Here is a 26,656-nt window from a genome sequence, read left to right as displayed (position 1 = left end):
AGCCGCTGCGTGCGCGCAGCTCCGCCCCTCTTTTGCGAAGCAGCGGGGCCTGACCCTTCCCGCGACCTGTCGCGCGGCAGAGCAGGCGCGGAAGGCTCGGCGGGCCGTGCGTCGTTATGGAGCCGGACGGGACCTACGAGCCCGGCTTCGTGGGGATTCGATTCTGCCAGGAATGGTGAGGCCGGGGCAGCAAGTGTGGAAGGGGAGCAAGTCACGGCCCCAGGACTGACCTCTGACCTCCCCCTCCCCACAGTAACAACATGCTTTACCCCAAGGAGGACAAAGAGAACCGCATCCTGCTCTACGCGGTGAGCGCAAGCCCGTGGGATGCCCGGGTCCTCCCCGACTGGTCCACCCCATCCCAACTGGCCCCGCCCTGCTCCACGTGAGCCCTACTCCCTGTGCCGCCCCCAAAGCCTCCTGACCACCCCCGGAGTGGACTCGACTCTCCTGTCTTGCCCATCCCCGAGGTGATTGTCGATACACCCCGTTATCCCAAGCTCGAGACTCCATCCTCTAGTCATCCCCTCTGGGGAAGGCCCTGCCCTCCCTTCTAGTCCCGTCGGGGATCGCTCTGTGACCTCCTTCCCGCCACGCTTGCCCTCTCGCAGTGCCGGAACTGTGATTACCAGCAGGAGGCCGACAACAGCTGCATCTACGTCAACAAAATCACGCACGAAGTGGAGTGAGTGGGAGGACCGGAGCTCGGGGACAGGGTTGTTGGTCTGGGAGGCCGGGTCTGAGCATAATTATTCACCCTCTATTCCCTCAGCGAACTGACCCAGATCATCGCTGACGTGTCCCAGGACCCCACGTTGCCGCGGACCGAGGACCACCCGTGCCAGAAGTGAGCGCGCAGCTGGGATTGGGGAGGGAGAGTGGCTCGTCCTCACCGGGCAGAGAAGGGAGGAGGGAAAGGTATGGCCGACTGAGTGGCTGACTGTACCCTCAGGTGCGGCCACAAGGAGGCAGTGTTCTTCCAGTCACACAGTGCCCGTGCCGAGGTGAGGGGCCCGAGTAAGGCTTTCTGGGTATCCCGGGTTTGGTCTTTCCCAGGGGCGGGGATACCGGTATTGGGGGGACTCGGCCCGTCCTGGCGTCCTGAGCTGGACTCTTAGCAATGGGGAAAACCCCATGTCTGTTGTTTTGGAGTGAGGCTCTGCAGGATGAAAGTTCTATGTTGTATCCTCCCGTGGGTCCAGCCCTTCCTAACCGTGCATCCTTTCTGCCAGGACGCCATGCGCTTGTACTACGTGTGCACGGCGCCACACTGCGGCCACCGCTGGACCGAGTGAGCCACCCCGCCGTGTGTGTGTGTGTGTAATAAATGCTGTGTTGTGTGTGCGTTTCCTGTGTTTATTTGCCTCTCGCGGGCGCGGGCGCACAGGCTCAGGCGCGGTGCAGGGCGCGGTGCTGCGCGTAGGCGTCGGGCCGAGCGCTGGTGAAGCCGCAGTCCTCGCACACGTGCAGCTTCTCGCGGCGCTCGCGGTACGCGTAGCTGGCCGGCTGCCCGTGCACCTTGGCGAGATGCGCTTCAAGCGAGCAGCGCTGCGTAAATGCTTTCCCGCAAGCTCCGCAGCGGAATGGCCGGATCCCTGCGCAGGCGGGCCAGAGGGGGAGAGGACAAACGGGGCAATGGCCTCCAGACTAAAGCCGCCCCACCTTGCCCCCCGTGAGCATGCCGTCATTGCGACTCCACGTTCGCCCTACTCCTCCGCCAGGTCCCACAATCTGCCACCTCCGCCCAGCACAAACGTGGGCCAGAAACCTGTGTCCCCACCCTCCTCACCACGATGTTCCTTCCTCTGGGGGAGAGGGAGGGAGCCTTTTCCCTTCCATCTGGGACCTGAATCCCTTCACCAGTACCTGTCTTCAGTCTACATCCCTCGTCAGGCCCCCACCCTGGCGCCACCTTACACCCACCGCTGAGATCTGACGTACGTGGTGTTCCAAGCCTCCAGAAGGCGGAGTCCCGGCCCCACCAACACTGGAAACGCCACATCCCGGGCATCTCCCTCCATTTCGTTCCATCCCCGCCCAGAGCCCAGCAGCCCTTCCCTGTCCCTGCCGCTGCTCACCGGTGTGAGTCCTCATGTGGCGCTTGAGGTCGAAGGCGTCGTGAAAGCCCTTGCCACAACAGCGGCACACGTGGCGGCGCGCGGGGCTGTGGCACTTGAGGTGCCGCGTCAGCATGCGTCGCAATGGGAAGGCCTTGGGGCAGAGCGGGCAGCAAAGCGTCCCAGGGGTCCTGGGAGTGGAGGCCAGAGTGCCTTGCGTGGGCTGTGGGAGGGACATGGGAGTTAGACCCCGGCCGGAGCAAATGGAGTGCTAGAACCGGGAACCAAGGAGGTGTGGGAAGGCCTGAGACTGCTGTTGGTGCTAATTTTTGTCTTACTCCTTGGAAACACCCATTGCCTAGAACAGTTCCTGGCTCTCAAATTCTGAATTAATCTCCCACACATTTACATTCCGCCTAGTGCTTTCCCTCTTTGATGCAGGCAAAGCTGAATAGCTGGAGAGGCCTCAGTCTCCCCCCCATCCCACTCCTTTCACCTTGTCTGATCCATCCTCTGACACGAAGCAAACCACCATCCACTTGGCTTACATCTCCGTCAGCCCACTGGACAGAGATCCCTTTGGGCAGGGACTGTGGCTGCCCACCCTGGGGAGATGGAGCTTGGGATGAGGAGGCCTAACACTACTAAGAAAGGCAGGCATTCCCAGCAGTCAGACCCGCGGGTGGAAAGGTCCTGAGGCTGGAGGGGCCTGTGCAATGGGCCTGGGGGTAAGGGGCAGTCAGGTTCCGTTGAGGCTGAGAGCGGGCGGGGATGAAACTAAGCAGGGTCTCGTGGGCCAGCTGCAGACTCACCCTCACCACCGCCCAAGAGTCCCCACGGCTGGAAGGCTGGTGTGCCGGTGGTCCCCCCAGGCTGCTGCAGTCTGAGGAGGAAAGCCAGACGGTGAGGTTTGTGTCTCCCCCGCCCCTCACCTCCAGGCCTGGGGAGGGGCCCACCTGGGACATAGGTGTCTCCCCGGAGCTGGTCAGGCAGGTGGCCCCAGTTGGGTGGCTGTGGACGCCGACTCCTGACCAGGAAGGCACGAGGCATCGCCTCCGGGAGTGGGGAGATGGCTCCACACACACAGGCTGCTCCTCCGCCTGCTGTCGGACCTCAGCCCCGGGTCTGACTGGCCCAGGTGGGAGGGAGGGGAAGCCATGCAGGAGCCTCATTCTCTCCATGCAAATTTCGTGACAGGCCAGCAGCAGACGTAGCTGGCTCGTTACTTCTGCCCTGGGGTCCCCTGTTCCTCCCCCTTCTCCTATGCCGTTTCTAAGGGCACTGTCCAGCCTCCAGGGGCACATAAGGGCTAGGACTCCCAGGAGGTCAAGCAAGGGTTAGACAGGAGACTAGGGAGCTCTTGGAGGTGGGGACAGGAAACAAAGACCCCAGGGGGACTGAGAGTCTTCCCAGGGTACCAGCAGGGCAAGGGCCTGAGCGTCTGTTTGCCAGGCAAATCAGTCACCACCGGATGTCCAACAGCCTGCTTAGTTATTCAAATCACAGCAGCTGTCCGAGGAAGCAGGGGAGGGAGCAGCTGTGATTGTCTTGCTCCAGAGGAGAGAAGGAGAGCCGAGTCTGATAGGTAAGGGCAAAGTGAGGATCCAGGCTGTGCATCTTCAGTAGGAGGCTCCACCTCTCTGATCTGCAGATGCCCAGAGCTGACTTCAGCCAGAAGCACTGTTCAGGTGTAGTGGGCACTAAAATACTGGTTAGTAGTTCAGCTTCTAGTGACTGCTTGGGACACTATTCCCCTACTCTCCCACAGTCCAGGAACTAAAAGGGGTCATCTGACCCAGCCAAGGGCTCCTAGGACCCTACCCTGGCACTCTGGCCAGCCTGTGTTCTTGATTGGTCATTGTCTGGCCTCTTAACCAGGGGTTAAGGATTTTGAGCATTCCTCATGCAATTAACTTTCATTTATTCACGCAGCAATTTTCTGAGCTCCATCTACAGGGCAGGCCCAGCTCAGCACTGAACATGAACACATATCTTAGTCCACGGGGAACTCACCACTGATAGCCCTGAATGACCAAGGCTGTGATGGGGGAGCACAGGCAGAGAGAGCCAGGCTGCGATGGGGAAACCAGGGGGCTCAGGGGGCCCAGAAGAGGCTCCAGATCCAGCCAAAGGACTCAGGGACGACTTCTGGGGTGTGAGCCCTGAACGAAGAAGAGGTTTCAGGTGGAAGGAGAGGGTGTTCCCGGCAGAGGAAACAGTCTATATGAAGGCTTGGTGGTGAGAGAAGCAGTATTTCTTCATTTCTTCACATTCCCTGAGAGTCAGTCCTGCTGACTCACTTGAGGAAGCCAGGAAGGCAGTGCCAAGAGTCTGCCAGCCCAGGGCTTTGCCACTTCATCTCTGCAGGACCTGGGCAAGTCACTTCTTGCTGAGCCTCAGTTTCTTCATCTAGACAATTGGACTAATGAGTCTCCCTGTCACTGGTTCGTGTCGAAGATCCATGGAGATCATGTGGGGAGAATGCTTAGCATGGGGTCTGGCATGCAGCAGGGGGTGTGGTAGGAAGTCTTGAGAGGTCGCATGGCTAGTCATCTGTAAAATGGGGTTTTAAGCATCTCCATCTCACGATTGCTGGATTTCGTGCAGCCGTGACTGGAGTGCCCGGCACAGGTCTGGCAGCCCGGTATCCAGGAGCTGTCCCACGTGGAGTGCAGGGGCCTCCTGCAGTTGCACAGAAGGAGCTGGCCAATGGGTTAGGGGGAGCCATATTCTGTTTCTTCTCAGGTGCCCAGTTCTGCATGTCCCCAACACCATGTCTCTTGAGCAACTGGTTCCTGTCTTGTTGCAGAAAACACATTAGGGGGGCTGGCCCGGTGGCTTAGCGGTTAAGTGAGCGCGCTCCACTGCTGGCGGCCCGGGATCGGATCCCGGGATCCCGGGCGCGCACCGACGTACCGCTTCTCCCGCCCATGCTGAGGCCGCATCCCACATACAGCAACTAGAAGGATGTGCAACTATGACATGCAACTATCTGCTGGGGCTTTGGGGGGAAAAAATAAATAAATAAAATAAAATAGGGGCCAGCCCCATGGCTTAGCGGTTGGGTGAGCGCGCTCCGCTGCTGGCGGCCCGGGTTCGGATCCCGGGCGTGCACCGACGCACCGCTTCTCCGGCCATGCTGAGGCCACGTCCCACATACAGCAACTAGAAGGCTGTGCAACTATGACATACAACTATCTACTGGGGCTTTGGGGGAAAAAAATAAATAAATAAAAAAAATTTTTAAATAAAATAAAAATTAAAAAAAAAAAAAACACATCAGGGAAAAAATCTAGGGCTACGTATCTTCATTTGCCCCCAGGCCCCCTTTCCGTCCTGTTCCACCCTGCTCCGTGTCCTGGGAGGCTGACCTGGATGGGCAGCAGCAGCTGGGCTTCCCGTGCCCTCTGGCTTCCAGCAGGGTTTGGTCAATGGGGAGCGCCGCAGACGATGGAGAAGAGGATTCCCCCAACTCCCTCCTGGTGGGGTTGCCAGCATCACAGCTCCCCTCAGGGCAGCCCTCTCTGCAGGATGTGCTCCTCTGGATTCCACTACGCTCGCTCCCTCGTGCCTCGAGTCCTGGGGGTAAGTTCCCTATGCCCTATCTACTCCTTTGCAAATGCTCCCTTCACTAAACTCTCTCTGAACTATCCCAGGTGAGCATTCTGTCTACTTCCTGCTGGGACCCTGCCAGTGGACCCTCCCGCACACACGTTCATCAGCAGTTTTTTAACCAGCCGGAGAGAAGGAGAGAAGTTCAAGGAGAGAAGTCTGGTCCTTCCATGGCTGAAGAGCTCGGCATTAGGAAGTGGCGAGTGGCAGACATGCCGGGTCCTCTCTACCAGCCACCTTTTGTGCTGAGAGAACCCAATTTTGTTTGAGCAGCAACATGCCCAGGACAAGCGAGATGGTTGGTTCAAGCAAATCAAAGCAAGTTCCATTCCTGTTCCCTGCCACTGCTCGGAAAGGGGGAGTGTTTGGGAAGACTTTGCACCTTTTTCCCACTATCCTGACGGCTGTCCTGTTTCGTGCCTTTGCTCCTGGTTGGGTGAGGATGTGTTGCTGGGTGCTGTAGCAGCCATGTTGCAACTGTGAGGGCCTAAGCTAGACGGCGAAATTCAGACTCACAGAGGGTGACAGAGCAGGAACATAATCAAGAGTAACAAACGTCCCTACAGCTTGAGCCCCGGTAAGCCAGGTGTTTGCTACTTGGAGTCGAGGGCTTAGCTGTGATACAAGGTGGGAGGAGGCGTTAATTCCATGAAGGACAGAGGTCCAAGGTGGTCCCTGGGTGTCCAGGGGCCTGGACAATGAACCTTGCCTCAGGGATCTTAGGTGACTGTGGCCAAGCTAGGCAGGGGCAGGGAGAGTGCGGCTCCAGTGTTGCGGGGGTGACCTGTGTGCCTGGGCAGGGAGCCTCCTGACAGAGGTGCAGCCACCTAGGAGTCCTGGACCATCTGGGCTCCCCAAGGCAGGGAGAGGGAGTCTTGAGAAACAAACACCACTGGGCATCTCCCCAAACACCAAGATCAGGGATTTTATTTAGGAAAAAAAATTGTGTTGTGAATATTTCTTGGATTAAATGTCATGAAGCAACAAGGCCCTGTCGGGGGGGACCCCTTACTCCCCCCTCCCCCGCTCTCCTCCCTCTTCCCCTAGCTCACTCCATTCCAGCCATCCTGGCTCTGTTGCTATTCCTTACCTGTACCTGTGACCCCCCATGAGGCCTCTGTGCTGGCTGTTGTCTGCCTGGATGCGTCCCCGAGATGTCCATGTGGCCTGTGCCCTCTATCAAGCCTCAGCTCAAATGTCACCTCAGAAAGGCCTTCTCTGACCCTTCGACCACACACTGCATTCCCCAGTTTCCCTACAGTTGTTAGACAGTTACCGTTTCCAGTCCTGTGTTTTGCTCTCTACAAGGTGAATGCCACAGGGGCAGACGCCTTGCCTGTCCTGTTCCTCACCCCACCTCTAACGTGGGACGGCACCTGGGGAACGGCAGGAGTGTTTAACAACTGCATGATTGGTTCTGTTGTGTCAGTGTTTCCAGAGGCAGCAGAGGGCCATGTCCTCATGTTGAAGGGCCTGGCTCTGCCAGCAGGCCAGCCTAGGTTTGAGTGTCAGTTCTAGGGGACTCTGGGCAAGACACTGGATCTCTCTGAGCCTGTTTCTGGTGGGCCATGACCAACACACAGAGCAGAGGAACGCACAGGCGAGTGGGGGTCAGGCCACAGCAGGCTGCGTGGTGGGACTGTGCTTTAGGAGGGGGCCCTGCCCCTGCTGGCTTCCATTTTATAGAGACTTGGGACAGTGGGGGCTTTTGTGGTCACAAGAGTAGCCTTCTTAGCAGACATGCCACATGGCTAGATGCCTGCTGCCCGGGGAAGCTGGTACCAGTGCTGGGAGCTCATAGGATGCTGAAGCTGAACACAATCCTCCTGCTGGGAAAGGAATTACTGGTCCCAGCTGTTGGTGGCCTGGGCAGGCTGCCTGGATTGTCCAGTGGCTGACCTGTTTGTCTCTCCTCAGTTTGCCCTGCTGCAGATGGAGACAAAACCCTGGACCTCACAGGATCCAGTATGGGCCCACTGGTCAAGGACCACTCATGACCCCACAGCAGCTCAGGGGGGTGGGGACAGGCGACGTGGGAGCCAGGCGGTGGGGTCATCATTACTGCAGTTCCCAAACTTCTTGGGAACATTGGTCCTGTTGACCGAGTCCTGGAACAGGGCCTGGCATCAGGCATATGTGAGTGCCCTGGGCTGGTCCACCAGAGCACTGCTCTCCACCCTCCCTCTGTGTCCACTGAAGGGGGCTTTGTGGATGCGCCAGGACAGGTACCAGGAACCATTCCTTCAAGCTGTCCGTTTATTTGCTTAAAATACCGATTTCTTCAGAAGTAGCAGGGCTGTGGTGGAAGGGCTGCTGGCACTCAGTCCCCCCGTGCCTTCCTCCGCACGGCCTGCACCAGCAGCTCCGAGTAGTGTTCCAGCAGGGCACGCAAGTCTGGGCCGGCCAGGGGGCACAGTGTCGGTGGCGAGGGGGTACCTGGGCTGGGCAGGGCCTGGTCTGGGGCCACATCGCTCCCAACCAGCCAGTCGTTGGCCTCTAACTGGCTGTGGATCCAGTGGAAGGTAGAGGCCAGCTCGGTCCGTGCCTGCTGCTGCTCGGGGCTCACCTGGTCACTGGAGACCATCTGCAAGAGGTGCCGACCTTGTTGGGGCCACCCAGGCCAGGCAGTCCCAGGGAGCCCCTCATCCCTTTCCCAGACCCTGGGGCTTGGCTCACCAGGTGGTAAAGGTCCAGGGCTTCTTGGAAGGTAGTCTGCAGTCTGTGCACAATGGTCCCCACACTGCTCAGCTCAAGGGGAGCTGGCACCCCGGGCTCCCCCCAGTGTCCAGCGCTGCCCTGAAGTAGACCGAGCGCATCTGGGGGCAGAGGGGAGGGAATGAGAAAGACACCTTGACTTCCCCGCTGGTCTGAGCAGCCAGGCTGCCTGGGCTGATCCCAAATGTTGTCCCTCTGCCTGAAACACTTGCCTCAGTCCCCAAGACTCCCTTCCCGCCCTCCTGCAGGTCTCTGTGCAGATGCCACCTTCTCCCTGAAGCCTTTGCTCACCATTCTGTCTAATCGGCAGCCACGGCCCCCACTCCTCATGCCCTGAATCCTCTCTCATGCCTCTCCCGAGCACCTGTCACTGGGGGACATACTGAGCACTTTCCTCATAGATTTAGCCCAGGCATCTCCCCCAGTTAAGGTATCAATTCTCTGTAGTCTTGTTTACCACCACGTCCCATGCCCCCAGGGCCTAGAACAAAGCCCAACACATGCAAAGTGCTCACTGAATATTTAAGTCAATGAATGAATGGACAGCGTAGACCCTGTGGCCAGGTCAAGTGCCCACCTTTCGAGCTGAGCCAGCTGTTACAGGGGGTGAGCTTAGGGGACAATCCCTTGTCCCAAGGGTGGTACTCACCAGGGGTGGGCTCCACGAGGGAGGTGATGCTGCCAGAGGCCTCAGGCCTGGCCTCTGGAAGTGGGGGACTGTTGGGGAGGGCAGGGGTGTTGATGGGCTCAGGGGCCAGAAGCCTTGGGAGAAAGGTAGAGTTGTGGAGCCTCAGGGCGCTCCCATCCCTGGGGCTGGGGGCCAGGAAGCTGGCTGTCGTGACAGTGACATCGGGCTGGGTGGCCACAGGCTCCTGGGACCAGACACACGTGGTGGGCGGCTCCAGCAGGGGTGGAGGCAGCAAGAGCCTGTCACAGACGCTCGACAAGGTCAGTTTCAGGCTGGCCCGGGCCTCGTGGTTGCCCCAGGAGGGCAGGGCAGGCGCTTGGCCCTCACTGTCAGAACTGGGTGCGGCCGTGGTGATGGCCTGGAGCTCCTGGCCCAGGGAGACCAGCTCCCCCATGGACGAGGGCCTGTGGAGGGGCCTGGCCAGCTCAGCCAGGACAGGGCTCTCACTGTCCTCGAGGGAGACGCTACGTGACATCTTGGCACGGGCGCTGGCAGTGGCCTGCATATAGGAGTGGGTGGGGGGGATGTCGAGAGCCTGAGCCAGGCCTGGAGTGGGTAGGGCTGTGGGTGTCGGAGGCTTCCTGTCTGTGGGCAGCACTGAGGAGGAGGGGACACAAGGCGGCAGGCCCGTGAGGCAGGGGGCTGTAAAGGAAGCAGCTGGCTCACTCTCAACCCAGTCACAGAGCCGATGGACAGGGCCTCACCCCAGGGCGGCTGTGGGGTCTGAGTGGACCCTGCCCATCCCCACCCATGGTTCAGCTGGGCACCAGGGCTGTTTGCTGACAAGCCCAGGGCTGTTCATCAGGGGATGGGGACACTCACTCAGTGGGCACCAGGCCTCCAGGGTCTCGAGGGGCTCCTCAGCCTTCCCCCCAGAAAGGACCTGCAAGGACAGCCCTGCGGTGAGGACCAGGCCTCCTGGCTCCCAGCCCTGTGCCCCGAGGGAGGCAGCCCCAGTACTCACGCTGGTCCTGCCTGGTGAGGCGTAACCAGAACCCACTCTCAGGGGCTCTGCTCTGGGCTGGCTCCCCCTGAGGTCTGTGGGTTTGACCTCCGGGGACTTCCCGAGGTGCAGGGGCAGCTGGGGACGGCAGGGGTGGGTGAACCTGTGGGAGGAAACCAGTGGTTATGGCTGCCCTGAGGGTGCCTGAGGGGACCCGGCCCTGCCCAGGGGGGACAGAGAGTGCTGCAAGCTGGGGTGGGGCTCACAAATTCACTGGCTCCTACCTGGATGTGTTCTGGAGGCGGGAGAGGAACTGGGCCGAGATGCTCAGGCGGGGATTAAAGAAGTCCTCGGCCTCAGAGGCCTTCACGTCCTTCAGGGATCCATGGAAGAGCTCTAGGGGGGGAATGCCAAGGGAGCCCTCAGAAGCCCTCCAGCCAACCAGCCCTGGGCCCAGGCAGGTAGCTCCTCAGAAAGCCCCACACACGCCCGGGAGCAAGTGGAGCAGGGAGAGGAAACTGCAGCTCAGTCCTTAAGAGAAAGCGTATCCCCTCCCACCAGGCTCACCAGCCTGGCCAGGAGAAGCCCTGCCCAGAGACGCCCACACCGTGCCCAGCACTGATGGCCCGCCCAGGCAGGGCTCAGAGAGGGGCAGGGCCCTACCCTCAGGGGGGGCGTCAGTAAGCGTCTCGAAGTGGTGGCGGAGGAATTTCTCCTGCTCAGGGGTCTGGGGCAGGGAGCCGTTGGAAATGCTTGGCACTTCGGGCTGGGACAACTCTTCTGCAGTCCCTGGGCATCCTGGGGAGAGGCGAGGGGGGCAGGGGCAGGGCGGGCAGGAGAGAACCTTCAACACCATGAGTCATGGCAGACGCCCTGACAAAGACGCCAGACACTTAACACTGCAGAGGGCTGCACTTGCCCAGCACACACGCTGCTGCCACCAGGCCATGAGAGAAAAACTAATGGCTCTGTCTTCTAGGCCCCCTGAGGCTCAGGGGGCACCAAGTGCAGGGCCAACATGGGCCCTGCAGTTCTGTATGATGCCCATCCCTTAGCCAGGCGCATGCACTGCCCTTCCCTGAGCCTGGCCCCTGCTCACCTGGTGTGGGGGGCACGGTCACGTCAAATCGAGGGTCGGGGTCTGGCCGTGGAGGGGAGGAGTGGATGGCAGCAAAGGTGCACTCCAAGTCGGCCTCTGACTCCCCCGAGTCTGGAGGAGCAGAGCAGGGCGGGTCAGGAGCCCAGGGCCGGGCCCTTGCTGAGCGAGTCAGGTTAAGTGACTCAGGCTCTCTGGGCTTCAGTCCCCCATCTGAAGAATGTGGATGATCATACCCGCCTTCCCATTTTTACAGACCAGCAAGGTTACACTTGGAGGAAGTGGCCAAGCTGGGCTCCCGCAGGTGGGCAGCTGGGCTCCAGAATCATCAGGTAACAGCAGGGACCATGTCCACCTCTGTGACAGACTGAGCTTCAGGAAGCTCACCATCAGTGCCCAAGGGGCCTGGTCAGACGAACAGACAACCGCAGGGTCCCTGCTGCCCCTCACTCACCCTCAGGTGGGCTCTGATCCTTTGAGAAGATGGAGGGGACCTGGAGGTAGGATTCGCCTTGCTGGTCTCCAGGCTCCCCCAACCGCTCCTTCGCGCAGTCCTCACTGCAGAGCCGATGGGGGTGGGTGAGGGGATGAGAACACACCAGTCAGGAAACAACCAGCCCCACCCAGGACCCCTCAGCACCTGCACCCTGCTCTGATTGGGAGTACTGCATCGCCTCTCCTGCCCCCCCAAAGGCTCCTGCACCTCTCCCGGGACCCAGGGAACGGGAGGCTGAGTTGAGGCTGCAGGGCTGGGCTCCTGGGCCATCCAGGCCTCACCCCCTCTGCCCCAACTCCCACAGGCCCCCTGGGAGAGCAGAGAGCAGCTCTTTCAGGGCATGCCTATCAGCAGAGGCTTCCTCTTTCCACCTAAGTCTCCCCTTAGTGCAAAGGACACCCACCTGTCCATCCCCGTGACCGTCACCTCCGCCTCCAGGGAGCAGACGATGAGCTCACTAGCCTCCGAGGACTCCCTCTGTAGGGGCAGGAAGGAAGGATGCCCGCAGCCATCCTCCCGGGGACTCTCTGACTGCGGGGGGAGGAGAGCAGGGCCTTCTGAGGCAGCTGCGGCAGCCAGGGCCCTCACAAACCGCCAGGTGTTCTGGAGACACCGACGGTGGCGGTGAGGATATCAGTGGTGACAGCGGCCCCCCTGTGGACGCTCACTGTGAGCTGGGGCCAGGGCCGAGGGCTTTGCTCATCATGAGCGCATTCTGTGCTCCCCCCGCGTCGTCATCGGCCCCTTCACAGACAAGGAAGAGGGCCAGCTCCTACCCTCTAAGAGTCATTCATACGAAGTTCAAGACCAGGCCGTCCAACCCACGGGGAGAGAGGTCAGAACGCTGGTCACCTTGGTGGGGGTGCTGATGGGGAGGGGCACACGGGGGTCTTCCAGGAGATAGAAAATGTCTACATCTAGACCTGGCTGGTGGCTACACAGGCTATACATCAGTAACAACTCATCAAGCTGTGTACCTAAGACGTGTGCACATAACTGTATGTACATTATGCCACAACAGAAAGAAGGCTTACACAACAGAACAAAAAAAGAATTTTGTTTGGAAAATAAGAGAATAAGTGCTAACGTTGTTTCAGCACCTCTAAGTGCCCAGGCCCTGTCTTGGCACTGGATTCCTGTAAAAGCCTTCTTAGCGCTTTCCTTTTATGACCAATTTTTAGAAATCTTTTCTTCTTGGTTATCTTTCTTTAATGACCATTTTTTGGAAAGCTGAAGCCCAGAGAGGCACGCCTTGCTGCAAGTCACAGTCGGGAAGGGATAGGGCCAGGGCTCCACCTGCTCAATGCCCCGCACTCAGGCCCAGGCTCACTCTCAGGTCCAAGCTCTTAACCCCCAGGTGACCCCCCCAGACTCTGGGTCTGCACGAGGCCCTGGGTGTGCCCTCCTGCCCCCCACCATCTCACGTAATCCTCCTGCACCCTGGAGTAGGATAATCAGCCTTATCTTCAAAACGAGATGCTGAGGCCCCAAGTCCTGGGCAGGCAGTGGTGGTGCAGAGGGTGCAGGCCGGGCTGGGCGGGCAGTCCGTACCTCACTCAGCAGGCCCGCCGGGCTCTGCAGCTCCACTGTATCCAGAAGGGAGTCCTCCAGGCTCTCCGGCTTCATGGGTGTAAAGTAGCAACCCAGGTCCCGGGCGTCCAGGATGGTCTTGAGGGGCTCCTGGTCAGCCCGCTCCGCCCAGCGGCCATGCGGCTGGTAGCTGCGTCTGGCGTGGAAGGCCGAGCCATCCACCACATCATCGTCATCTCCTAGCTGAGGGTGACAAGGGACGGTCAGGCTGCCAGCAAAGTGTTCACCACCTCCAATGGGGGCCAAGGACACTGCACGGACCTCATCTAGTCTCCTGGCCTTAACCACCACGCAGAAACAACTTCCAGCTAGAGATCTCCAGCCTGACCCTTGCCCTTCAACTTCAGAAGTGCATGTGCAACTGCTCCACCTCTCCACATGGATGTTCGGTGACACTTCAAAGTGGACGTGTTGACAACAACTCCTCATTGTCCCCCAAACCCACTCGTCTGAAAGCCTTCCCTGTCTCAGTTATTCTCTCCAGGTGCTTAGGCCCCGAACCTTGAACTCCCCTCCCTTCTTCTCTTACTGTCCCTCATACTCCACATTGGATTTCTTCAGCCAACCCTGTCAGTTCTACCATCCAAACACATCCAAGATATGGCCCCTCTCCTCCCACCCCAGTCCTGCCCACCCTACCTCCTACCAAGACTGCTGCTTGACAGACAGTGGAGGGTGGGTGTTTGAGAACTCAGGCTCTGGAGCCAGCCTGCCTAGGGTCGCTCCCACGGCCTCTAATTCCTAGCTGTGTGACCCTGGACAAGTTACTTAACTTCCTTGGGCCTCAGTTTCCCTATCTGTGAAATGGAGATATGAAAAGCCCCTACCTCAGTGAAGATTAAATGAGATGATAATACATATAAGAGACTCAGAACAGAGCCCGCACAGAGTGACTGTGCTGTGGCTATCTGCTGAAGGTAACTCCAACTGTAATACGCACTGAAGGGGAAGCATGGGGGCCGGAGAGAGCAGACCCAGATGCCCTCACCTGGTCTGCAGGGAAGGTGATGGCAGGGAGGATTTCCCTGAGTTGTTGACATTTAGGCTCTGATCTGAGGTCTGACATTGTTCTAGAAATAAACACTCCAACCTAGGGTTTAGGATTCCGGAGCCAGCTTCGAACCCGCCAGCTCCTACCCCGCCCCTCCGCCAAGTTAATAATCATTCAATCTTAACTTCATCTTGGTCCCTCTCTCCCTCACATCCAATTGTTTGGCTCTATCTTCAAAATCCACCCAGAATCCAACCATTTCTTCCCCCTGGTCCAGCCTCCAAGCTCTCCTGCCTGGATCACACAGCAGCCTCCTCCCTGGTCCCCTGCTTGCCCCTAGGAGTTGGTTTCCCACAGGCAGCCACAGGGTTAACACCTGAGTCAGATCACAGCCTTGCTGGGCTCAGAGCGCTCTGTCGTCTCCCTCTCACTTGGTGCACGGAGAAAAGCTAGGCTGGGGAGGACACCAAGGAGCGTCAAGGGGCACAGCACGGCCCACACCATCTGGCCTTTCCTGTCGTATCTGAGCCCCTTCCTCCCACTCTGCCCCTTACTCACCCTCAACCCAGGCACCTGGGCCTCCCTGCCCTTCCTTGAGCATGCTCAGCACAGTCCTGCCTCATGGCCTTTGCCCTCGCGGACGGTTCTCTCTGCCTGGAAAGTTCTTTCCCAGAATCTGCATTTCTCAGTTGGTTCCACTCTGCTCAGACATCGTCTTCTCAGTGAGGCCTTTCTATTTACCCAAAAATTGTCATCCCTCCCCCAACGCTCCTGGTTTTCCTTCTCAACTTTTTTTCCTCCAGAGCCCTTATCAGCTCCCCAAATACTGTACAATTTACCCATTTAATGTGGATAGTGTCCATCTCCCACACTAGGAGACTTTGTCTGCCCTGCTCATTGCTGTGTCTAACGGCCAGAACAAGGCCTGGCATGGGAGAGGGGCTCAGTGAATACGTGTGGCATGAAGGAAAGGCTGTCTAAGCCGAGATTGGAAGGGCGATGAAGAAAGGAGGAAAGGGAAAGGAGAAAGGAGGGAAAGGAGAGACGAGGAGATGGAAAAGAACTTCCGGAAGAGAGAAGAGCACGGAGGAGGGCCCCCTGCTTTGCCAGCCCCAGGAGTCCCGCTCTCTGGGCAGACTCACCAGCCGCTTTGCCCAGAGTGGCAGCTTGCCGTTGGTCAGCAGGCACTGAGGATCTGGAGACACACATGAATTCAGGAAAAGAGAATAAACAACCCAACAGACCAATGGGCAACACACACACACAGGCAGTTCTCCAAAGAGGCGCTTCAGGAACCACTGGGCATACCCAAAGATGCTCGACCTCGCTAACTGTCAGGGAAATACAAATCCACACAATGGGACATAATGTTTTACCCCTAAGATTGACCCAAATTAAAACTTCATATGATCAAATGCTGGCAACAATGTGGGGGAGCGGAGGGCTTAACGCACCCCGCTGCGGGGTGGACAGTAACTGGATTTGGAGGGCCCTTGGGGTTCTCTTTTAAATTAACAAGTGTACTAAACCCGGGACCCAGCAGGGCTGCTCCTCAGCCTCCGTCCTGGAGGAACACTCTCCTATGTGCCCGACGAGGAGGGTCAGCACAGCCTCGTTCCCAGCGGTGTAAAGTTAGAAAACACCTAAGCGTCATCCAGAAGGGACTAACATAAAGGACCCTCCTATGCTGCTGGTTAAAAGAGGCAGACCTCGGCTTTGTACCCACCAATGTACAGGGCGATAAGATACTCATGAGAGGAGAGACACAAAACAGTATCCACAGGATAATACACTTTATGGATATAAATATGACGTTTCCTGTGGATATGTACATATGCACATGAATGTTCAGGAAAAGGCCTGTAAGGATTCATAGTGAACTGCCACCCTGGAGAGGACACTGGGTCAGGTGTGAGGGTGGTGACAAAGAAAATTAGCTTACTCTCTGAGTTTTTTCCAAGGCTGAATTCTCATATTGCTGTTACCTCCTAATCAGCCATCCACTCGGTCCCTGCTGTTGCCCCTTGTCGGCAGAGACCACCATTCCCACTAAAAGCACCCATGCTGGTCACTGTTTCCAGCTTCTCTCACGGCTGGAGCAATCATGGCCTGTGGACCTGAGAGAAGCCTGCCAGGGGCTTCTGGGAAAGAGCTTCCTCTCTAAAGGAGAGTCCAGGAGGGACTGTCCTCTTCAACCACGTCCCCGATGCCTGGAACTTCAGCAGCCATCTTGTAACCATGAGGGCCTAAGCCAAGGCGATACGCAGAGGGGTGGAAATGTATAGAGAGCCTGGCCTATTATAGTCACTGAGCCACTACTCTCCCTTTTGCCTGAACAACAGAATCTGTTGTGTCTTCTGGTTAACTGGACCCTGCTTTTCCCAGGTGGAGGGCAGGTGGTTTGAGTGGAGCTGACCATAGCCTCTGCCCACAGGGACGACCACATGACTCAGGCCTGGCCAATCACAGCAACTGGCTCAGGAATGGGCACATGACTCACACCGGGAACACAAATCACGACCCCAGGACTTTGCTTGAGCTATTGGGAAAGAGGTGCCCTCTTCTCTACAGAGTCTTTTAACCTAGAGCTGCTGGGGGAATCTTTGCCCCCAGTAAAGGGAGAAACAGCCTGAGAGCAAAGCCAAAATGGAGAAAAGGAGAGCCAAGAGATGGAGAAAAATCTATTTCTTTAACATCACCTGGCTATCTAGATCCGGCTATGCCTGAAGCCAGTACTCTCAAATTTTCAGTTACAGGAACCAATAAATTCTCTTTCCAGCTTAAGCCAATGAGAGTCTGGCTACTACTACACTGAGAGAGTCCTGACTGATACGACTATTGAGCTTCAATATGTGCAAGGCCCTGAAAACAAAGTAGTGGGCAAACCCCAGCAATGATGCCTACAGTGACAGAGCTCAAAACAGGGTCCCTTCCCCACCTGAATCCAAGCTCTCTTTGGATGGTGTCTTCAGCAACTCTTCAGGTTCACACTCATCTTCCAGCTCATCCTCCATCTGCTCTCCAGGGATCAGGGAGCAAGGCTCGCTGGGCATGGACGCATAGGTCTCCTGCCTGAAACCAGAAATGAGGATGGCAAGGAGAGAAATAGGCAAATGGGGTGGGGTGGGGGTGACCTGCCTGGAGCCAGGCCCTGGGTTAGGATCCGTATGAACATATTCTGGCTTCTGGTCAAGATGATCCTGGGAGGTCTCACCTGCCCTACCCACTCTACTAGAAACATCACCACAATAAATGAGATATAACAAAGGCTGGACTCAAAAAATAAGGCATACTCTCCAAGGGCCACAACAATGGGACAGGAAGCAAAGCAGATGGTGGGGCTTCAGTCCTGAGCTGCTGGGGTCTGTTCTGGAAGTGGGGGGTAGCAATGAGACTTTAGCTCCTTTGGAGTACAGGAGACTAAAACAAGCTCGACACAAGGTGAGCACTTGGGCCAGGACCCCACTGCAGCCCCCGGGTGGGATGTGACCTCAAAACCAGGTGGCCCGAGTCAAGGTCTGGTCCCTGCGGGGAGGCAACAGCAATGCCTCAAGACAGACAGGCAGGGACAGCTCCATGGGCAGGAGAAAGGAAAAACCCAGAACCTCCCTCTCAAACTGAGACCTCCAAATCAAAAACTAGAACATGAATTCACTCCAAATAAAACTGGTCTTGCAGCATAAAGACTTTAAAGAAATATGTTCAGAAGACTCAAAGCAATAGGTAAAGCAGTAACTTTCACTTAGACATCTCAGCTCCCCTGGACCCCTCCCCGACCTCCTCCGGCCCTATCGTGGGCTGGGTCGGGGCTCCTCTGGTCCCCACAGGGGACGGGCTTCCCCATCACAGTGCTCACAGGCTCTTGGAGCGTTTCCACTTCAAAACCCTTCTTGTAAGTATTCTCCTAACTTTGTACTCAAAGTCCGTCTCCCCGACTAGCACACAAAGGACAGGGCCAGGGCTGTCTTGGCCATGGCTACGTCCCTAGCATCACTCCTCAGTGGGCCCCTCAGAGGGGCCCAGGGCAGGAAGACCTTCCTCTGGGGGACGGACAGGTGGCTTTCAGGACCTGGGGTGGCTGCTCCACGTCCCATCCTTCATGTTCTGCTGCTGTTGCTCCCGGCGGTCAATCTCCAGCAAGTGCTGCTTCATGCAGTTGGTGAGCTCCGGGCCCAGGTGCCAGATGAACACGCAGCTGCAGAGGCCAAGGAAAGGTCCGGAAGGGGAGGAACAGTGAATGTGGGAGCCATCCAACCCTGGAGCCACCAGGTCACCACGGCCCAGACCCCCATTCCTTGGCCCCTCCCGGAAAATGCACCCCATCAGCTTAGTGCAGGGTCCCCGGACCATGTCAGATCTACACCCTGGGTGGGCCCAGGGCATCCCAGCAAACCTGGGCCTGCTCTGAAGGCCTCATGACCCGAGGAAGGGGGCTGTGAGGAAGGACTGTAGTAAATCGAAGGGAGCGACAAAGGGACTCCCTCAGGCACCAACCACATTCTAAGGACTTTATGCACGTCATCTCATTTGATTCTCACCATACATTTTTCCAAGGTAGATGATGCTGTATCTCTTTTACAGAGGAGCAAACTGAGGCTCAGAGAGAGGAAATGACCTGCTCAGGGTCACAAGTAAATACCTGGCAGATCTGGGATTTGAACTCAGGGCTGGGACACTAAGGTGCACGCTGTCCAAGGAGAGAGTAAGCCAAATGCTCGGAGGAGCTCTCTGCACAGGCAGGGTGTCAGAGCACCAGCCCTCCCCATAAGATAGGTCCCCCCGCTCCCAGAGGGAGGCCCAGCCTGGGCAGCCTCCAGGCTCTCCCACCTGTCTCCGGACACTGTGATCAAGTGACGACAGTCGTAGGTGAACTTCATGCCAGTGACGATTTCTGCAAGCAGGGCAGAGAAGCTGTGTTGGCCTTCTGAGTCAGAGGCTGGGAGGGGCGGGTGGGTGGCGAGGTGTCCTGAGTGGGGAGGCACACCCACCTGAATGGCCAAACATCTTGGCAACACACTCGCCCGAGTAAAAGTCAATCACAGAGATGCTTTTGTCAGAGCAGCTTGTGGCCAGGAAGGTGCCCGAGGGGTCCACGTGGACCTGCAGAGAAGAGGACCCACATGACACTTGGGCTGCCTGCTTCTTCCCCATCAGGCAGCCTGGGTCAAACCTCACAGCCCCCACTGACTGAGGGCCTGCCTCATGCTGGACCCTTGACACGTGGACTCATCCCAGGTAGCCCTCCCGACACACGCCCTGGTAGGGTAGGAACGCCTGCTTCCACTTAGCAGGTGAAGAAACTAACAAACACAACACTGGTACTGACGGCAGCTAGGCCCCGGGCTAAGCACTGTGTCTGTGTGAACTTACGGCCTCCGCAGAACAATCCTATGATAGAGGCTCTTTTTATTTGCATTTTACAGATGATGAAACAGGCTTCAGAGTACATGATGCTCCCCCAACGTCACAGTCAGCCTGAGGCAGAGCTGTGAGGGGGTCTGACCGTGGAGCCTGAACTCCCAACAGCTCCCCTAGTCCAGTGGCTCTGAGAAGGTCCCCACCTGTCCTGGGTAACACAGGCAGGGGGCAAACCTGGTGAGGGAGCCCAGGCCTCTCTGATTCTTCCCACCACACTCCGTTGTCACTCAAAATGGAAACCACTTAACTGTCCCCACTTGGGGAAGGGCTCAGTAAATGAAGGTAGAGCAGTCGGGGCTGCCCCCAGCTCCCAAGCACCCTTCGTCAGCCAGGTCTGAGTGGGTACTGGCAGCATGGGATCCTTGGTGGAGCGCCAAGGAGGCCACAGGGCTCAGGTGGCCCATCAGGGCAGCAGACAGACAGGGCGGGTGTGTGTGGTTTTCACCCTGGGGCCCCAGTTCCTCACCTTCAGCAGGGACCCTTCGTCACCCTGGGAGCCCTTATAGCACTTCTTCTGCTTCCCGTTCACAGTGTTGTAGACCCTGGGGAGGTGGGAACATATTGTGGCCAACACTGCCCTGCCGCCCACCCCTCCAACCTCTGATTCCAGCCTTACCTGCCACCCTCCTCTCCCCTGGAAGCCCTCTGCTACCTCTTGTCCCCCATCCAATGCCTGGACTGAAATGCTGTACTAGGGAATGAGATCCCATGGCCTCTAATTCCTAGCTGTGTCCATCCCAGACAGGTGCTCACGGAATGCTGGTGAATAATGGGTTTATGAGCCACATCAACATCTCTCAGGTGCCCCACACAGGCTCCCAGAGGGGCCAAGAGGAACCCTCTGCTGACCTGGTGGCTAGGCCTGGGTAAGCACAGCTCCTAAGAAACACCAGCTGGGTCCCTCTTCTGAGGACCTCATCTGAGGACCAGATGAGTAGGGGGAAGAAAGCAGACAGCTCAGGAGCAGACAGACCCAACTAGGTCCCATCCAGGCCTCACTCAGAAACCAGCCCAGGCCAGCTCCTCACCTCACATTGCGGTCCTGGCAGGCCACAGCCACGTACTTCTGGGTGATGTCGATGTCCATGTCATACAAGGTGGTCTTCTCTGCCACATGGTGGGTACGGACAAAGTGTAGTCCATCTGAGGTCTGGCAGGGCAGGCAGGGCCTTCAGAGGACACCCCTGACAAGCCCCCTACCCACCCCTCCAAGAGGCCCCCCCACTCTACCTGCTGGGCACTGCGAAAGTAGATGCTCTTGTCTGCCCCACAGCTGATCATCTGGATGTCTCTGTTGCCTGGCGGAGGAGGAAGCAGCACAGGGGTGGGCTACCGCTGGGCCTGACTAGGGTCAGGGATCCTAGCTAGGGAACTCCACTGCAAGGGAAATCTGCTGGGGCTCAGGGAGGTGGGTGCTGGGTGCAGACAGGACTCTGTGGGATGTGAGCTGTGTGTGTGAAGGGGCGCAGATGGAGCAGCGGGCAAGGCAGGCCTCTGCAGAGCAAGGGCAGAAAGGGAAACAAAAGCCAGGGACAAAGAAGGGGCACCACACGTAATCTGGGATTTGGAAATGTGACTCGCGCAGCAGAGTGAAGGTGGGACTGAGGCAGGGAGCAGGTGGAGACAGGCAGACCACTGGGAGACTCATGCCATCGAGAACAATCACAGCATCCCCACAGACCTCAGGCCAGGCCCCGTGCCACATGTGCCTCCCTTCCTGACTGCTCACTAGCCACTCCATCCTACAAATGTGAACCCAGGGGCTCAGAGCCACAGAGTCCTTGTCCCGGGGAGGAGAGAGTCAGGACAGGGCCAGGACTGACCCCGGACATTCTCTGGTTAAACACCGTGCTCTGAGCCCCTGCTTCCTCTCCCTGCCTCAGCTCCCTGTCTGTACAATGGGCCTACAACAGCCCCCGCCCGTGAAGTTGCGTGAAGGCCTTGGAACATCGGCTGCCACCTGGTAAACATTATCAGTGTTCTTGCTTTTCTTCTTCTTCTTTCTTTATAGAAGACGACTAATAACAGCACGAATCCCTCCGAGTTGTGTTGAGGATGAGGAGACAGAACAGACAGAAAACATTGAGAGCCTTAGTACCAAAGATGCTGCTCCTTCACGACAGGACATGTGAGAGGGCCCGGGCCTGACATACAGGTTAAGATGTTACTCAAGCAGGAGTCACCAGCTCCCGGAGGGAGTGAGCCCTGTGTGGGGTGAGTGTGACCTGGGAGGGACTGAGAGGGCCTGAAGCTACTGGTAATGTTACGCTTCTTAACCTTGGTGGTGAGCCCAAGTATTGAGCAATGTTAGGACCACGAGCAATCAAAACAGTCACTGGCCACAAACAACGGGCGTCCTAGTTCATCCCTGCCGACTTGAGGTGGATGTTCACTGTGTCGTTCTGTAAACTACACAGATACTGTAGTCACTTGTTTGGATACATGTTTCAGAGAAAACTGTGAAAAGACTGAATCCTTCTTTAGCAGGGTAGCTTCAGTCAGGTTCCGACTGGCTGGGGCCCAGTTTGTACCATCAATGTTTTGAGCATAACTCCCAGATGAGCCAGCCCGGCTGGAGCAGGGCACACAGGAACTGCATCCTTTCAGACCGGCTGGGGCTCTATGAAGGCCCACACCCTTCCGAAGGTGGCCTTAAAGATCCACCCCCTTGGCCAGCCATTACCTCTCCTGGATCGAGACCTTTCAGCAAAGGTGAGGTCACTGCTAGATCCACTGACTTACTCTAATGACCTCTGTCCCATGGAGGGCGATGGTCTGAACAGTTTTTTAAGGACGACTGAGAAGTCTGAGCTGATCAGCTTTTGTTAGGTTTTCATCAAGACATATCAAACACAGTGAACCTGTTTTTGCCCAGCTCCCTCTCACCTTAGCTGGAGAGAGGCAGGGCAGAAAGTGGGGAAGACCAAGGAAGAACAATACACTCTCATTCTTCATAGTCAAGAACTTACATAGAGTACATGGTACACAGATGCATTCTCTCCAAGAGCAGATTCTTCTTGAACATAGTTTTGAACATGTTCTTGGGTTCTGATCAGTTAAACCCCACAGGGCCTGCCTTCCCTTCCCCTGGAATCCCTGAGGGCCAGGGATCTCCATACTGAATCTTTCCAGAATTGGAAGAATCCCTTCGCTTTCCTGGTTGAGCATGGAGAAGGACAGGCTTAGGAAGGATCCGAGGCCTGTACCCATTGGCTGAGTGAGTCTGGGTGTTAAATGGGGCAGGGAAGGGGGTAACTCCCAGGACGGAGCAAGGACCATTGTCCAGCACAGAATTAGCCTCCAGCAATTGTCGCTGTCACCTATCTTTCTGCCCAAGTCACCAGCGCCCATCACGCCTTCTCACAGGATTGGCAGCCTGATTTCCTTTCGGGGATCAGCACTCGCCTAATGCCAGTCCCCCTGGATCAGGGTGGAGGTAGGTGGGGGCTGGGGGCACGTGAGTCAGATCTGGCCCAAGAGAACACCCCAGCCCTGGAAACAACAACTGTTCTGGAAAGAGCAGGTGCCTCAAGCCAGCACAAGGAAAGTCAGCTCCCAATTTCTGCCAAAACTGATAGAAAGAGGGGGACTCTCTTTCCAGTGGCAGAGAGACAACCAAGGTCGTGCCCACCAGAGAAAGGCACAGCTGACAGAGGGAGAGGGTCCTGGCAATTTTTAAAAAATCACCCTTTGGATCCAGCTGTGCCTGAATCCAGAGCTCGCTTCTCCCCTTTTTGTTTACGCGAGTTTTTGCTGTTACTTGCAGCCGAAGGGGCCCGTCTACCAAGGCGCAGGCAGCAGAAGGCAGGCTCACCGGCGAACTTGATGGCTGTGATGGAGGAGGAGTGGTCATCCAGGGTCTGCTCCAGGTTGTAGTTCTTCTCCACGTTCAGCACGTGGATCAGTCGGTCCCGACTGGCTGAGGCCAGCAGGGTCAGCCCTGTGAGTGGAGAGGGTGGGCCTGGGGTCCCAGGAGGCCACTTGATGCCCGGGCCTCCCGAGAGCAGCATGACCGAGCTTCCCAGACCTTGAAGGGGTCTTTGGTTCCATAACTGCAGCCAACTTGCCCCAACCCAGAAAGGGGCCACTCCCCCGCTCTGTGTAGTCTTTCCCCAGAGCCCCCAAACCCTGGCGTTTCACGTCCCACGTCACCAGTTCAGGGAGAATGAACCTCGAGGGACACAGGGCGCTCCTCCACTCGCCCCCACAGCAGACATTCTAGCCGAGCCCAGCACTCCTTCCCATCCAGTCCGACTCCCTGGCCTGTCACGTGAGGCCCTGCCCACTCTCAGCCTCCCGAATAGTGGCCCTCATTCTGAGCTCTGGCTCCGTGGGCCTCGTCCAGGCCCCATTCACGACCTGCTGCCAGGCTTCCTTCTGCCACTGGACCTCCTTGCTGGCCCCTGCGACAGGGCCTACCCTGGTCACCTGGCGTGTCTGAGGCCTGACACATGACCTGAGATGAAGGGGAGCTCAGGAAGGGTGTCCTGAATGAAGAGAGGTTTAAAGAAAATCTGGTGGGGCAGAGGGTGCAGGGGGAGGAAGAAAGAAAGGAGCATGAGAAGATCGTTAACATATAGGGCACAACTCCACCTATAGTCCAGTCCTGCCAAAAATGTATCGTCGGAATCAAACTGTGAGGAAAACAGACAAACCCAATTGAAGGAAATTCTGTAAAATGACTGGTCTATACTCTGCAGAACACCAAAGTCATAAAGACAACTTAAGGCTGTGGAAATGTTCCAGAATAAAGGTGACAAAAAAGCCACGACAATTAAAGTGTGAACCTGGACTGGAAAGACAAATGTGCTATCAAGGACGAAGCAGGACCACTGGCAAAACCGGAATAAGGACCACGAGACAACGACAGTATTTGGTAGGTGCACCGCGGTCATGTAAACGATGTCCTCGCCCCTAGGAAATGCTCACACAGGCACTAAGGGGAAAGGGCATCACGCCTGCAACTCGCTCTCAAAGAGTTCAGCAAAAGAAAAAAATACTGTCTGCACTACTATTTTATTATACGGGTGTGTGTGCAAACACAGAGAGAGATGGAGGGGGGAAGCAGATAAAGTCAGACATACCGTCCAGGGTCAGACAGGAGTGAAAAGAAAAAACTCGGGGAATCTGGGTGAAGGGGATGCAGGTATTCATTACAAAACTCTTGCAATTTTTCTGTAGGCATCAAACTTTTTCAAAATAATTACGTTTAACTATCTATCGTCTCCAGTAGAGGACGAGCTCATTCACACTCTCTCAGTCAACATGCACCTCTTTAGCCGGAGCGCTGTTGGGGTGCTGGGGACCAGGGAAAGCAAGTCAAGCTGGGTCCTGCCTGCATGTCTTGCTTTCTGCAGCCCCAGCCACCCTGGTCCCAGGGTCCAGCGACAGGGGCGCTTATTAAACACAGGACTCCCAGCTGTCATTCACAGCCTCACCAGACACCAACTACCCCTCTCTGCGGCCCTGCTGGGCAGGCCGCTGCCCTGCCACCACCCTGCGTGGGCTCACCCGTCTCAGGCTTGGAGTACTCCAGGCACAGCACCTCAGCATCGTGGGCCTCCACCTTGACCAGCTCATCCATGAAGTGCAGCTCGTGGATCCTGGGAGACACACACCGCCTGCTGTACCCTGCCCGGAGCCCCACCCCCGAACTCCAGGCCTCTGCCACTGCTAGAAAAGCCCAGAGCAGCCAGAGAGGTGGCACAGAGAACCCCCTACCCTGGCCAACTAGTCTAGAGATGCCCCACCGCTCTTCTCATCTAGAAACCTGCCATCTTGAAGGAAGCAGTGCCAAGGATGGGAGCACCTCAGTGGGCACCCAGTCCCTGTGGTTCCATGGGCCAGATCTATGACAGTCCTCTGGGGAAACAGGGGTTAGCGGCTGGGCTGTATCAGGGGTGGTCCCTGGAGGCGGGGCAGGATCAGGGGTCAGAGGTCATCCTCAAGGATAGGACCTACGAGTGGGAACATTTGATTCGAATCTCTCTCTTAAAGAGTCTCTAATCTAGACTTTCTTCACATTCTCTCCAAATGAAATCAAGGAGTCAACAGGTCAGCCAGGACCGAAATAAGAAACAGTCATCCCAGCTCCTCTACTCTCTTCCTGTGTGATCTTAGCCTAGCCCCTTGGCCTCTCTTGCCTCAGTCACCCCCTCTCCCTTTTTTTTTTCTTTTTTCTTTTTGAGGAGATCAGCCCTGCGCTAACACCTGCCAATCCTCCTCTTTTTGCTGAGAAAGACCGGCCCCGGGCCAACATCCATGCCCATCTTCCTCCACTTTATATGGGACGCCGCCACAGCATGGCCTGCCAAGCGGTGTGTCGGTGCGCCTCCGGGATCCGAACTGGCGAACCCCGGGCCGCCAGAGCGGAGCGCGCGCACCCAACCGCTTGCACCACCGGGGCGGTTCAGTCATCCCCCTGAAAGGAGCTAGTAACAGCGCTGACATCCGAGGGTCGGGGAGAGGACTGAGTCGGTCGACACAGCACCCAGGCCAGTGGCCGGCAGGGGGAGAGTGCTACCCCATGTGAGCTCCTGTCACTGCCTCTGCACTCAGGGCAGAGCGCCATCAGTGTGCGCCGCCCACCGACACCTTCATTTGCCTCATGCAGCGACTGATATCAAAACAGCTGTTGGCAACTAGAAAGATGTGCAGCTATGACACACAACTACCTACTGGGGCTTTGGGGGGAAAAAATAAATAAATAAAATCTTAAAAAAAGAAAAAAAAAAAAAAATACCTGCCTCATAAGGTTATTGTGAGGATTAAACAAGATAATGTGTGTCAGTTGTTTAAAAAAAAAAAAAAAAAAAAAACAGCTGTCGGCATTTAAAAACCAGAGTTTCACAGAAAAAACAATCTGCACTTGCTGTTCTTCTTGGACAATGGGAAGATACAGCAACTTGGAGCCTGCACTGCTGGTGCTGCGTGGCGGCTGCCCCTTTATGGGGCATGTGCTCTCCAGTTCCCCCCAGTCCCTTCCAGTCCCCAGCAGCCCCCGCACCCAGGTCACAGCTGTCCTTCATCATCTTAAACTTGTCCTTGTGA

At 57.0% G+C, this 26,656-nt stretch overlaps 3 protein-coding genes across 5 annotated transcripts in view; 1 reads left to right on the top strand and 2 right to left on the bottom strand.

The window, feature by feature from the left end:
* Nucleotides 1-25: 25 nt before the first annotated feature.
* Nucleotides 26-1,344, top strand: POLR2I (RNA polymerase II subunit I). The gene is made up of 6 exons (XM_004439736.3): nt 26-175; nt 254-308; nt 612-685; nt 773-847; nt 953-1,004; nt 1,233-1,344. Exons 1-6 carry the CDS (start codon nt 117-119, stop codon nt 1,293-1,295), a joined length of 378 nt encoding a protein of 125 aa, XP_004439793.1. The 5' UTR covers nt 26-116; the 3' UTR covers nt 1,296-1,344.
* On the bottom strand, nt 844-3,878 carry OVOL3 (ovo like zinc finger 3). The gene is made up of 4 exons (XM_014794847.2): nt 3,014-3,878; nt 2,876-2,940; nt 2,079-2,280; nt 844-1,595 (listed from the first exon to the last, which is right to left on the bottom strand). The coding sequence occupies exons 1-4, from the start codon at nt 3,105-3,107 to the stop codon at nt 1,390-1,392; spliced, it is 567 nt and encodes a 188-aa protein (XP_014650333.1). The 5' UTR covers nt 3,108-3,878; the 3' UTR covers nt 844-1,389.
* A 4,029-nt stretch (nt 3,879-7,907) lies between these two features.
* WDR62 (WD repeat domain 62) overlaps nt 7,908-26,656 on the bottom strand; it is a 45,477-nt gene continuing 26,728 nt past the window's right edge. For 2 of the 3 annotated variants that reach the window (XM_087422143.1, XM_014794795.2), the window contains 21 exons: nt 25,118-25,209; nt 23,421-23,546; nt 20,837-20,904; nt 20,635-20,756; nt 20,073-20,148; nt 19,177-19,288; nt 19,016-19,079; nt 18,258-18,383; nt 17,127-17,260; nt 15,331-15,383; nt 13,159-13,380; nt 12,011-12,138; nt 11,566-11,669; nt 11,115-11,225; nt 10,679-10,813; nt 10,300-10,411; nt 10,037-10,178; nt 9,895-9,955; nt 9,034-9,714; nt 8,346-8,485; nt 7,908-8,253 (listed from right to left, as the gene is read on the bottom strand). In XM_087422143.1, coding sequence (XP_087278269.1) covers nt 7,990-8,253; nt 8,346-8,485; nt 9,034-9,714; nt 9,895-9,955; nt 10,037-10,178; nt 10,300-10,411; nt 10,679-10,813; nt 11,115-11,225; nt 11,566-11,669; nt 12,011-12,138; nt 13,159-13,380; nt 15,331-15,383; nt 17,127-17,260; nt 18,258-18,383; nt 19,016-19,079; nt 19,177-19,288; nt 20,073-20,148; nt 20,635-20,756; nt 20,837-20,904; nt 23,421-23,546; nt 25,118-25,209 — 3,073 coding nt within the window. In that variant the 3' untranslated portion in view covers nt 7,908-7,989. The remainder of the gene's footprint in view (nt 8,254-8,345; nt 8,486-9,033; nt 9,715-9,894; nt 9,956-10,036; nt 10,179-10,299; nt 10,412-10,678; nt 10,814-11,114; nt 11,226-11,565; nt 11,670-12,010; nt 12,139-13,158; nt 13,381-15,330; nt 15,384-17,126; nt 17,261-18,257; nt 18,384-19,015; nt 19,080-19,176; nt 19,289-20,072; nt 20,149-20,634; nt 20,757-20,836; nt 20,905-23,420; nt 23,547-25,117; nt 25,210-26,656) is intronic. The other variant, XM_087422142.1, reaches the window with a different exon arrangement.

Source organism: Ceratotherium simum, chromosome 33 (assembly GCF_057802395.1).
Source record: "Ceratotherium simum simum isolate JZ-2026a chromosome 33, ASM5780239v1, whole genome shotgun sequence".
Classification (NCBI taxonomy): domain Eukaryota; kingdom Metazoa; phylum Chordata; class Mammalia; order Perissodactyla; family Rhinocerotidae; genus Ceratotherium; species Ceratotherium simum.
Note: the sequence above shows the minus strand (reverse complement) of the source record. Positions and strands in the feature narration are given on the sequence as shown.